General features: G+C 46.2%; 1 protein-coding gene across 1 annotated transcript in view; it reads left to right on the top strand.

The window, feature by feature from the left end:
* LOC146193535 (thrombin inhibitor hemalin-like) overlaps window positions 1-3,816 on the top strand; it is a 14,722-nt gene extending 10,906 nt beyond the window's left edge. Inside the window, exons 3-4 of the mRNA XM_084600573.1 lie at window positions 2,936-3,121; window positions 3,803-3,816. Of these exons, the coding sequence (XP_084456699.1) occupies window positions 2,936-3,121; window positions 3,803-3,816 (200 nt within the window). The remainder of the gene's footprint in view (window positions 1-2,935; window positions 3,122-3,802) is intronic.
* Window positions 3,817-13,517: the final 9,701 nt, after the last annotated feature.

Below are 13,517 nucleotides of genomic sequence, written 5' to 3'. Positions count from 1 at the left end.
ATTTCTTGCTCGTATTTAACGAGACCTTCGTCCTCTGCTTTTGATTCTCATAAAACGAAAGCAACGCTACATTTCCAACTATGTGCATCATACTACACTCAAATCGACGTCGGCGACACCGGGGATTGTCACCGACCGCAGTTTTCATGCCGTGCAAATGGTGAACCATTAAGCTAGCTTGACATGTTTGGGGGCTACGTATTGGCTAGTAGTAATGCCATCAGTTGAGCGGAACAGTACCTGCCATATCTGCACCCGGTAGTTGTGTTAAGGTCTATTTACACTTGCGACTAGATGAGGTCGCGCGACTACCAGTCGCTCGACCAGAGGAGAGGAGCTCGCCACTACCGAAGTTCACACTTGCGACTGCCGCCTTCTCGTTCTGTTCTGGTTGCGAACGAGTTGGGAGTAGGAAAGCTACTGGGCGATGACAGCTAACGTCGGTGGCAACCGCTAGCGGGACACTTCAGCCTTTTCAGGCGAGCCCGTGCGTATGCCGCGCTCTCGTGTTTCCAGGAAAACGCCGAAGACGTATAGACGGTGTCAATCACCGTGGTGTCAATATAAAATGTTGAGCCTGCGTGAAAAACCCATTTCTCAAACGTTAACGGTACTTACCGGATAGTCCGAATATCTTTCCAATCTCCTCCCCGGCCATATCCCTGCCTTTGAATTTCGGGTGCCGTTTGTTGAAAAGGTAGGGGTAATCTTTAATTGTCATGAGAAGATGCTCGATCGAGTACTCCGGGACCTCGCTGATTGGTGAAATGGTTTGCGACTAGTAGTCGCGCGACTAGAAATTCGAGCAGTGCCCGATCGGCACGCGGCAGTCGCTTTTCGACAGATGCGACCATTTGCAACTGTCGCTTTTCGACCAAAACGGTCGCGCGACCGCTGCTAGTCGCAAGTGTGAACGGGCCTTTAGCCGTTGTCTTTTGCACAATGCTGCGGCAGCGGGCCTCAATGTAGCCAAGCGGAGCTCAGTAATCAATAATTCTGAGGCACAATTTTGGGCATTTGATATGGCCCCTATCAGTACCACCACAGATAGGTTGCCATGATGGACAGTTGCAGTCCAATGATGGGCGAACATCTTTGTTTCATAAAAATAACAATTTCTACAACAGAAACGGTAGCTGATGAGTATCTCGATTTTTCCATCTATACGTGCTTCCCCAGTTTAACAATCTCAAAAAAGGGAGCTGCTCGTTGAAAAGTAAGTGTCATTCAAAACTCATCGACGTAATTACAACCGAACATATTTTTATTTTTGCTTGAATGCAAGTGATTATCACGAAACAAAACCCTCCTGCACGATGGATTGTCTTCAATGATTGTCACATTGCACTACAATTGCTTAAGTCATCACGATTTCAGGAACAGCTCATCATTGACTTAATTTGCGCACTGACGCCTGCGAGCTGCGTCACCGCATTGTGCTACAATGTTTACCTGCCTATAGCGGCATAGCGGTCAATGGCTACGCTGACGCCGCTGCTAAACTAATACACGAAGATTCATCAAGAGTAATTTTAATTCCATTCTCACAAAGATATGCAGCACGACTTTTAGCCAGTGAATCATGGCAATTTAAGCACTGTTTTATGACCCGGACAACCAATACCAACCTCTACATCGAATAAACCCACTCACGTCTTCCAAAAGCCACACAACTTGAGCAGATGCCATCGTAATTGCCTCCAACGAAGTCGTTTGAATGTAGCGCAAACAAAGTACTTTATGCAAAACTTCGGTATTGCTAGCAGCCCTCTTGACTCTACATGTGATGCGTGGGACCATTTGATAACCTCCTGCCAAAGGTTCATTGCACATTGCAGGACATTGCGAGTTAATTTAGGCTTGGTTAAAAACACAGCCCTGCGCCTTGAACACGTTCTCGTTCCTTAGTGCAATGGGTCATTGGCTGCTGGAGCTATAAAGGTCTTAATAACTTTTTTCTAAGACACAAGGTTGATAGACTTTTTGAAACTCAAATGTGTGTTTTTGTGTGTGAAAGTGTATTGCACCACTGTTTAAAGTTTATTTTTCTTCATTTTGCTCTTCATCTTCTTTTCTTTCTCAGCCACATCAGCAGTGGCATGCTAAGATCAGTACCTGGCGGTCATCTCCTGCTACCATTAAAATCTCTGTCTCTCTCTCTCACGGGAAGACAGCTTTAATTAAAACAAACTAAGCGGATAATAAGGTTGGGAGAATGATGACAAAAAAGATCCGGACGGCGTGAAGTCCAATGCTTTTTTTTATTTATTTATTTATAGATACTGCGATCCAGTACATATCATAGCAGTGGGGGGGGGGGGGGGGGGAGAGACTTCAAAGTTATAAAATTCATAACATTTGCAGGGAATTTTCAAATATTACTACACTATTATGAGTAACAGTCTCGCTGGTAAGTTCGTTCAACTCAGTAATTCTACTAGGAAAAAAAGAATATTTACAGCAGTTATTTCGCGCATTCAAGAGAGTTACTGTCAGATCGTGCCTTTGTCTCTTGTTATAACCTGAGGAGTAAACAAAATAATTAGAAGTATTAATATTATAGTGACCTTTTATGAGCTGAAACAAAAACCTTGAATCGGCAGATACGATTGTGCTCCCTAACTGGGTGTAATCCGCTGCGTTTCACGAGTTCACTGACAGATGCACGGCAGTATGAGTTAAACATAAACCTAACTACCGTGTGCTGTATTTGCTCTAGTTTATGAATGTTGGTTACTGTGAAAGGGTCCCAAATAATTACGGCATAATCTAATAGCGGCAGGATGAGGGAATTGTATGCTAATAGACGATTCTGCAGAGCTTAAAAAGAACCCAATTTATTTTGTCCTGGCACAGATGGTGCCTTTAGCTTCGTATGATTTAAAATATATTAGTAATTCCAGTAATCTTATTAGAGCTTTCATTTCTTCATCAGCACCTGTTTTCGGAGGAAACTGCGCCCAGAAATATGAAACCGGGACCTGCAATGCAATGTTTCCTATGTGGTGGTTCAACGCCCAGTCTGGCAAGTGTGAACAGTTCATCTACAGCGGCTGCGGAGGCAACCAGAACCGATACGAGACTAAGCAAGAGTGCGAAATGACATGTTCTGCCGAGAAACGTGAGTGTTTATTGCAAAACTGAAACTTCAGATGCCGTTCAACATTCACTCGACTCTCTTAATTTAGCGTTCCGGAATCGTCGAAAAGTGTAATTATTGGGCCAGAATAATATAAACGAAAAATACTTTTTCAGTATTCTCAAGGTGCCCAATATTTCTCTCTTCGTTCATAATCTTTAACGGCTGCTTCAATAGGTGTAGTCTTCAATGCTGCGTATGTGAAGAAATTGTTTCGATCGTTACAACAAACTCTATGCCATGTTTTCAGGATGCCGTAGCTGATACTTATTCTTATGACATCCACTGCATTTTTGCTAACATTTCCTAATATATAGTGACAGAATACATTTTGTGATACTGATCCTTCCGAAATACATTCCAGCTGAGATGCTTCCAGAAACACTTGTGTAAAATGCATTAGAGGAGACTGAGTGGGAAGAAGTCTAAAGTCGAGAAATTTTGATTCTTCGATTTCGGAAACTTTTGTTTTAATGATCGAATCACCCAAGCTTTTTGATGACAGAATCTTTTCGTTTGCATTGCCTGTTTTCTTCAATTATTTTGTTGGATATTCACAGCCATTTCTTGGCCCGGAGAACCTCGACTGACGCTCAGTGCACTGCCTGGTATGTACAATGGTCCTTTAAAGTGCTGTAACTGAATTGTCATGTTGTGCACTAGTGCGAAAGCTTTGAATATTTTTATTAAGGCACTGCTAAAGCATGCATAATTATTTTTGTCCAGTTATTATAGTGGAGGGGTTAATATGGGTGTAAAGTGTAAAGGGAGAAGAGAAACACATTTTTGTTCACAAATTTGAACGAAAGCTGGTGCTATACATATATATATATATATATATATATATATATATATATATATATATATATATATATTTTTACGATGCAATAGCAAAGGGGTGTTTATTTACAGTGATATGGCAGTGGGATAAGGTGAAGCCTACTAGCCCCAGGCACCAACGCTTCGTCTTCCTCTTCTGTCCCACCATCACCATCCTTCATCGTCGTCATTAGCGTGACATTTCCCCCCTACTCAGACGAAGCCCTCTGGGCGTGTTCGTGAGTCGTGCGAGACTGACACGGCTTCAGGCGGGCAACATGACACAGTTCGGTTTTGGCAGACCGGCGACCTGATGCTGTCAGGCGGGCTATTCCATAAGTTAAATCACTAAGGCGTTTGATAACCACATATGGGCCGTCATAATGGGCCAAGAGTTTTTGATGTAGGCCACGGCGCCGAATTGGACGCCATAGCCAGACTAAATCACCTACAGAGTACGTGACCCGCCGGTGACTGGCATCGTATCGCACTTTAGAACGTTCTTGTGAAGCACCTGACCGTAATCGGGCGATTCTCCGAGCTTCTTCGGCGAGACAGAGGGTCTCAGCCAGGCAGGGGTCTTCACGGCTTGTGAAGGGCAGGATAGTATCCAGAGAGTAGCGTGGCGGTCTGGCATAAAGCAGAAAAAATGGACTGTACCCAGTCGTCTCATGCGTGGCGGTATTAAACGCATACGTGATGAAGGGTAGTATGGTGTCCCAGTTCTTATGCCCTGCGTCCACATACATGGCTAGCATGTTGATAAGCGTTCTGTTGACGCGCTCAGTCAAGCCATTTGTCTGGGGATGGTATGGCGTCGAGTGTCGGAAAGTTACGGCGCATAAACGCATGAGCTCTTCAACAACATCAGCAGTGAATTGTCGGCCCCGGTCAGTGATGACAATTCGTGGCGGCCCGTGTCGTAAGATGACTGAGTGCAGCAAGAAAAGCGACACCTGATGCGCCGTAGCAGATGAAAGAGCGGCGGTTTCACAGTAACGTGTGAGATAGTCCACGCAGATTACAATCCAGCGATTTCCATCCACGGACTTCGGAAACGGACCTACGAGGTCAATGCCTACTTGATCAAACGGTGCTGTCGGGGTCTTCACAGGGTGCAACAAGCCAGACGGAGTTGCAGTTGGACGTTTGTGGCGTTGACATTGCTTGCAACTGGCAACGTATTGTTCAACCGTCGAGCGCATTCTGGGCCAGTAAAATCTTTCTTGAGCACGGTGGAGTGTTCGAACCGATCCCAAATGCCCAGAAGTTGGATCATCATGCATAACAAGCAATACGTCCGTGCACAACGTCTTGGGAACTACGAGTAGGTATCGCTGGCCGACAGGCGAATAACTATTTTTCCATAGGAGGCCATCATGCACACAAAAACGGCTTGTAGGTACGTTGGCTTGGGCAAAGAGAGGCTGCAGACTGGTATCATTTTGCTGTTCCGTTTTGAAAACATTCGTGTCGGGGAACGCTGGCTCGAGGGTCGATATGTAATTGTCGAAATCGTCGCTTTCAGGTCCAGTCGTGGCCATTGGCATCCTAGAAAGACAATCTGCGTCTGCATGACGCCTCCCGCTTTTGTAAACCACGGCAAAGTCATATTCCTGTAACCGGAGAGCCCAGCGTGCGAGGCGACCACATGGGTCTCGAAGGTTCTGCAACCAACAGAGTGAATGATGGTCAGTTACGATAGTAAACGAACGTCCGTACAAATATGAACGGAAACGCTGCACAGCGAAAACTACAGCTAGGCATTCCTGTTCGGTGACTGTGTAGTTTCGCTCCGGCTTGCTCAGGGTACGACTTGCGTACGCGATAACATGCTCTCGTTCATTGTGCCGTTGGACAAGGACTGCACCAAGACCGATTCCACTAGCGTCCGTGTGTACTTCTGTCATTGCAGTAGGATCGAAGTGACGTAAGATGGGTTTCGATATTAAAAGAAACTTCAGTTGACGGAATGACGCGTCGCAGTATGGTGTCCAGTTAAAAGTAGAGTTTTTGTGGAGAAGGCACGTCAATGGGTAAGCAACATCAGCAAAGCGATGTATAAAGCGTCTAAAATACGAGCACAACCCTAGAAAACTGCGCAACTCCTTCACTGTGTGCGGGGGTTTAAAAGACTCAACAGCGGCAGTTTTCTGGGGATCCGGCATTACACCATCACCATTGACAAGGTGTCCTAGCACCAGCGCTTGGCGCTCTCCAAAGCGGCACTTTTTGGAGTTCAGAATTAGGGCGGGGTTGTGCAGGCAATTCAAGACACGTACTAGACGGTCATTGTGTTCTTGGAAGGATTTCCCAAATATGACCACATCGTCCAGATAGCAAAGACAAATGTTCCATTTTAAGCCGCGCAAAACTGTGTCCAGAAAGCGTTCGAATGTAGCTGGCGCATTACACAGCCCGAATGGCATAACATTAAACTCATAAATGCCATCTGGCGTTACGAAGGCTGTTTTTTTCTTATCCGCAGGGTCCATTGGAATTTGCCAGTAGCCAGATCTGAGATCAAGACAAGAAAAATAGGACGCACCAGAGAGGCGGTCGAGGGTATCGTCTATGCGAGGATGAGGATAGACGTCCTTTTTCGTAACAGAATTTAAACGCTGATAATCGACGCAGAATCGCCACGAACCGTCTTTCTTGCGTACAAGAATAACAGGGGCAGCCCAGGGGCTAGATGACTCCTGTATCACCTTTTTCTGTAGCATGTCCTCCACTTGCTCATGAATGACTTTGCGCTCAGATGGGGACACGCGATATGGCTTTTGACGAATTGGACGAGCCGAACCAGTGTCGATGCTATGATGGGTCCGATGTGCAGGGCGAGACGTTGGTCCATCTGTTTCAGAAAAGTCAAACATAGGCGAAAAAGGTAGAAGAATATTTGTACGGCTTTGAGGTGAGCTGAGATCGGCGCTGATCATGCGGAAGATCGAAGTTTCATCAGCAGGCAAAGGTACGGTGGCACTCGTAGCATCTGTGACCAAAGCAACGACGTGGGGTGCATCGGATCCACAGGAGGCAAGCTTCAATCCCGTTGGTAAAACTGCGGGCTCGGACGATGGGTTGATGGTCCATAACGAGGCACTACCATGATGCACGGATATCATACAGTGAGGAATAATTACATTTTTCTTCAGGCATGCTGAGTGAACTGGGTGCACCATGGCCTGGAATGAAACCTTCTCAAGAAGTGGAACAGACACGGGGACGAACATGGCAGACAAGGGTGGAACTACTGTGTCTTCGGTAATACTAAAAACTGTTTCTTCATCACGGCCACTTTCAAAAAGTGTCGGCAGATGCGAGCCATCAAAATGAACCTCTTGACTTCGGCAGTCCACGGTAGCGCCACAAAACTTCAAGAAGTCCATTCCTAAAATGATGTCATGCGTAGAGTGGGGTAAGACTACGAATTCGGCTTGAAAAATTGCACCACCCACAGACACTTGCGCACTACACACACCCAGTGGCCGCAACGCCTCTCCACTCACACCACAAAACGTTGAAGCACGGTCATATTCAAACACCACTTTGCGTCCCAACAAGCGCCTAAACTGATTACTCACCACAGACACAGTCGCACCCGTATCCACCAAAGCTAATGTATACACACCATGAATAAACACACGAATTTTGTTTTTGAGCATTATAGTTGGAGGGATGTTGGCACACAGCACATTTCCAGCGGCCTCACCCCCATTGGTCGCGCTGGTTAGTTTTCCTGCTGAGGATGCTGAGGCGACATGGGGCGCCGTCGTGGTGATGGAGAACGACGCGCACGGAAGGCGGGGGGTGGAGTAACACTTCTATCAGATGCAGGGGAGTGGTCGCGGATATTCTGGTTATGGATGTTGCGGTATACCCACGCTGAGTATTTGATTGTTGAAAAACGGGATTGTATTGCCGATTGTTGGGTACTGTTGGAAGCGCCGGACGGTTATAGCGAGGTGGGAACCTACTGCGGCAGTATCTGGCGATGTGACCTTCGACGCCGCAGCGGTAGCATATCGGCGGGGAATGTAGAAAATGCTGTTGCGAATAAGAGCAGGGAACAGCTGGGTGCGTCGTAGGTCTGGCTGAATGCTCATACTGCTCAGAAATCCTGGTAGATCAAATGGAAGATCTATGGGCACTTGAGGCGACGTCATACCTTGGGGCGTCAGGCACCGAGGCATTCCGGTTGGCGAAATGCATAGGAGGATAGTCAATGGAAGCTGCAACTTCAGGAGCTTGTGGGAAAGGCTGAACGGTAATCGCTTGTGGTGGTGAAGCCGGCCGTCTAGATACCCTCTGGACAGAGACCTCAGCAGATTCGTGCAGGGGAAGTGGGTTGAGCCGCAGGAGTTCTTCCCGCACGATTTGCCGGATCGTCGACGGAAGATCTAGTTGGGCGTGGTCATCAAGGCTGGCCACGGTAGGCACGTTGGCCAGCCGCCCAAATTTTGGCACAATACGACGCGTTTTCAGAGCTTGAAAAGCGCGGATGTATTTAATGACGTCGGAGACGGTTTCAAGGCTGTCCTTGGCGATTAAAAAGTTGTACACGTCAGCCGCGATACCCTTCAAAATGTGGCCGACTCTGTCTTCTTCGGGCATGTTGGAATTGACACATCTGCACAATCTGAGGATCTCTTCTGTATAAGTGGTACACGTTTCATCCGGCAATTGAGCTCTTTGGGCAAGGGTCTGCTCAGCCCGCTTTTTGATCGGTACAGAGTCACCAAAACACTGTTTGATCTCGGTGGCAAACCGTTCCCAAGTTGTCAAATTGTCCTCGTTATTCTCGAACCATGTCATCGCCGTGTGAGTTAGAAAGAAGACAACATTTGTGAGCATGGTGATAGGGTCCCACCGGTTGTACCGACTAACTCGTTCATAATGAAGTAGCCACTTCTCAACGTCCTCACCTTCCTCTCCTGCAAACTGTCGTGGTTCCCGGTAAGGCTGGCAGGGAATAGAGCTGGAGGGGGCAGGCCTGTCACCAGCCTGGCTTGCAGCGTCGCGGCCGGCACGGTTAAAATCGGTGTGGTCCATGATGCTTGGAAGCGGTGGCAGTCCAGCAAGGCGGCGACTACGTCGAAACTCCAGTTGTTCTTGCTGCGCCATACTTGGGGATCGAACGGAGCACCTTCCACCAAGTTGTTACGATGAAATAGCAAAGGGGTGTTTATTTACAGTGATATGGCAGTGGGATAAGGTGAAGCCTACTAGCCCCAGGCACCAACGCTTCGTCTTCCTCTTCTGTCCCACCATCACCATCCTTCATCGTCGTCATTAGCGTGACAATATATATATATATATATATATATATAGGATAAGTAAATAGACGTACTTGGTTGCTAGAGGTTACATAAAAGTGAAAAATTGCTTCATACTGTTTCCAAGTTTATTTGTAGTCGACGTTTCGGCAGGAGCCCTGCCTTTCTCAAGACTGATGGTACATGATTCTTGTTTGTCTTCTTATAGGGTTGGCCAGAGGTGATACAAACAATATGGGCACACACAGGTGAGTCAGCTGGACACGCACAGCACACACATACACACACAGCTGCGGAGAGCAGGCTAGGCCCAATGGGCCATCAACCCAAGGCACCGGCCGCCGCGAGTCATCTGTATACAGTACAAGACACAATACAGGCAACCGCGGAACAACCTTGGAAGGGAAAAAAAAATATGACGAAAACAGGTGGGGGGAGGTGTCTGCTGCAGGTGGTGAGAAAATTATTCTTCTTGTTCTCACTAAAAGATGGGAGCGCCCAGCGTGATGAGAAAACCAGGTGGACACTGCTGGTTAGAAGAACCTGACAGCGGCGAGTAAAGTTCGAGCAACTTGCGAAGTTGCTCGAACTTTACTCGCCGCTGTCAGGTTCTTCTAACCAGCAGTGTCCACCTGGTTTTCTCATCACGCTGGGCGCTCCCATCTTTTAGTGAGAACAAGAAGAATAATTTTCTCACCACCTGCAGCAGACACCTTCCCCCACCTGTTTTCGTCTTATTTTATTTTTTTTTATTTTTTTTCCCTTCCAAGGTTGTTCCGCGGTTGCCTGTATTGTGTCTTGTACTGTATACAGATGACTCGCGGCGGCCGGTGCCTTGGGTTGATGGCCCATTGGGCCTAGCCTGCTCTCCGCAGCTGTGTGTGTATGTGTGTGTTGTGCGTGTCCAGCTGACTCACCTGTGTGTGCCCATATTGTTTGTATCACCTCTGGCCAACCCTATAAGAAGACAAACAAGAATCATGTACCATCAGTCTTGAGAAAGGCAGGGCTCCTGCCGAAACGTCGACTACAAATAAACTTGGAAACAGTATGAAGCAATTTTTCACTTTTATATATATATATATATATATATATATATATATATATATATATATATATATATATATATATATATATATATATATGCGTGTGTACGTGGCATTTTGCGGTCCAATATTTTCGAGTAAATCAAAGCATAATTCTTTAAAAAAAATACAGAACAAGATGTCCTAAATGTATTAAATTCTTGATCAGCCATAACATTGATACTCAGTACTACTAAGGCAATTTACTACTCAATCTGTACCTGACAGTGAGACCAATCAATGCACATCAACAGCCCAAACTTGTTATTTAAAATGAAAGGCCATACAACAGTTTAACCCGAGTGCACAAATGGGCGATGCTGATAGTAGAATGTCGCATGTTTTCACTGGCAAAAAAAAAATGGTAGAGACTCTCTCTCGCAATGTTGGACGAAAGTTTTTTGCTCTTGTTTACCGCGACCTCTACCCTCTACTTCTAATTCTGATATAACGAAATCAACGCTACATTTCCAGCTACGTGCATCAGACTACCCTCAAATCGACGTCGGCGACAATGGGGAGTGTAACCGACCGCATTTCTCATGCCGTGCAAATGTTGACCCATTACGCTAGCTAGACATCTTTGAGTGCTACGTATTAGCTGGTAGCAGTGCTGTCAGCTGAGCGGAACAGTTCCTGCCATATCTCACCCGGTAGTTGTATTAGCCATTGGCTTATGCACAAAGCTGCAGCAGCAGGCCTCAATGTAGCCATCCGTAGCTTAGTGGTAAATAATGCCGAGGCACACTTTTAGGCATTTGGTATGGCCCCTATCAGTACCACCACAGATAGATTGCCTTGATGGACAGTTGCAGTCAAATGATGGGTAACATCTCTTTTATATATATATAAAAAAACAATTTCTACAATATAAACAGTAGTTGACGCGTATCTCGGCTTGTTCCTCCAATGCGAGATGCCTCAGTTTAACAATCTCTGAAAGCAAGTTGCTCGTTGAAAAGCAAGGGTCATTCAAAGCTCATCCACATTATTACAACCCAAGGTATTTTTTTATTTTTGCTTCAACGAAATGCGACCATAACGGAACAAAAACCTTCTGCCCCATGGGTGATCTGCAATGATTGGCGCGCTGCACAACAAGTGGTTAAGTCGTCACGGATTCAGGGACAGCTCAGCATTGCCTTAAATAACCTACACAATGAGGCCTGCGAGATCCGTCACCGCATTGTGTTACGGTGGTTACGTGCTTACAGCGGCATGGTGGGCAATGACTACGCCGACGCCGCTGGTAAACTAGTAAACCTAGATTCATCAAGAGTAATTTTAATCCCATTCGCACGGAGAAATTTCGCAAGACTTGAAGCCACTGAATAATGGCAATTGTAGCGCTGTCTGTGGATGCGACCCGGACCACCAATATCCACCTCTACATCGAATAGACCCAACCATGTCTTCCAAATGCCACACTATCTGAGCAGATGCCATCGTATTTGCCTCCACAAAATTCGCTTGAATGTGACGTGCATAAGCTACTTCATACATAAATTCAGTATAGCTAGCAGCCCTTTTTACTCTGCATGTGATGTGTGTGACGATTTCGAACATTTGATAACCTCCTGCCAAAGGTTCATTGCACAATGCAGGACACTGTGAATTATTCTGACTTGACTAAAGACACAGCCCGCCGCCTTGAACACGTTCTCGGTCTATGGTGTAATGGTTCTTCGGCTACGCGAGCTACAAAGGCCTTTAAAACATTTCTCAAAGCGACTGACAGCGACTCTGAAGAGCATCTGCGTGTGTTTGTGTGTGTGAGTGTGTCATCTGCATTTTTTTTTATTTTTTATTTTTTCTTTGCCTTCTCTTCACTGTCACTCACATCAGAAGTAACATGCTAAGAACAGTACCAGGCAGACACCTCCTTTTACCAATAAAAAAAAAGATTAAGGACACTTTGGCGACTAAAGTGATGAAAGGCGAAAGCTTGAGTGCTACCGTCTGCTACGTGACTGTTGCGCATGTAGCAATGAATGGCGCCACGAGCAGAGCGACCGACTATTCTTTCACATTCTACGAGTGCATTTATTCAGTGAATTCTGCTTAGCAGCGAAGAGATCACGCTCATTGTATCTTCGCAGTTGTTCTACGTTTATTCCCGTGTGGTTGATTTTACCGGGTGCGCGGCATTAAGTAGTAAATAATTAATTAGTTATGGAACAGAAACTAATCAGTAAGTATTATTGAATCAATAATTAGTAATCAGTACCTAATTTTTTTAGAAGGTAATAAGTAACTACTGATCAGTACTCATTATGAAATAAATAATCTTGGTTTGTTAATAAACAGTGATTAATAAATAATTTTGTTACGAATTAGTAATTGACCATTTATTGCCATATGGCCATATAAGGCACGCATTCTCGCGTACTGTGGTAGTTCTCTGTGATTGGTCCAGACCTCTATGACGTTATCCCGTCTCGACCAATCAGAGCAGCCAAAGCGTGACACTTGCTCACAACAACGATGAGGCAATAAAGGCTTTCGCCTAATTATATATACTATATATATATATATTGTTACGGACTTGTTCTCAAACAGAGCACGGAGGAAGAAAGAAGGAAGAGGAAGAAGTGTGCGCGCCCGTTGGACCTTTGTCTTGTGGCACTTGTGTTGTCCCCGCTAGCCGTGTGTACTCAGCTTACTGAACCGCCCTGAACATCTCGGTCGCGACGCTGAGGGCGTAACATTGTGGTGGCGGTGCGGGGTCTTCTTCAGGTGCGGGGACTCATCTTCAGGTCTTCGGGCTGAACGCCGTCTGTGATGTAATTCGGCATGTTCGCACATTCGAGACATTGAAGGCTCGTCGCATAACGCCATAATTTGGGCGGCTCGCCAATGTTCCATCTGTGGCGAGCATTGAAGATAACTTCATGGACTTGTCGTCGACGATCCGGCAAATAGTTCGCGAGGAACTGCAGCGGTTTGAGCCCCCTGTACGGTCTCCATCATCTTTGCCCACTGACGTTGTCGGTTCTCGAGGGCCTCCCTCCTTGCTCCCTTCGATGCCCGTTGTGAATTCTATCAATACGGCACACGCGGACGCTTACTCCAACAGCCCGACGCCAAGGTTCGATAGCCCTGGTCACCCGCCTCGCTACGACTCGCGCCCGACTAACTTGTCGCACTATGATCAGCACTGTGAGTACCATACTCAACTACCACCTGCTCGCTATT

The sequence above is a fragment of the Amblyomma maculatum genome, chromosome 4 (assembly GCF_055883805.1).
Source record: "Amblyomma maculatum isolate TAMU_Amacu chromosome 4, ASM5588380v1, whole genome shotgun sequence".
Lineage (NCBI taxonomy): Eukaryota > Metazoa > Arthropoda > Arachnida > Ixodida > Ixodidae > Amblyomma > Amblyomma maculatum.
Note: the sequence above shows the minus strand (reverse complement) of the source record. Positions and strands in the feature narration are given on the sequence as shown.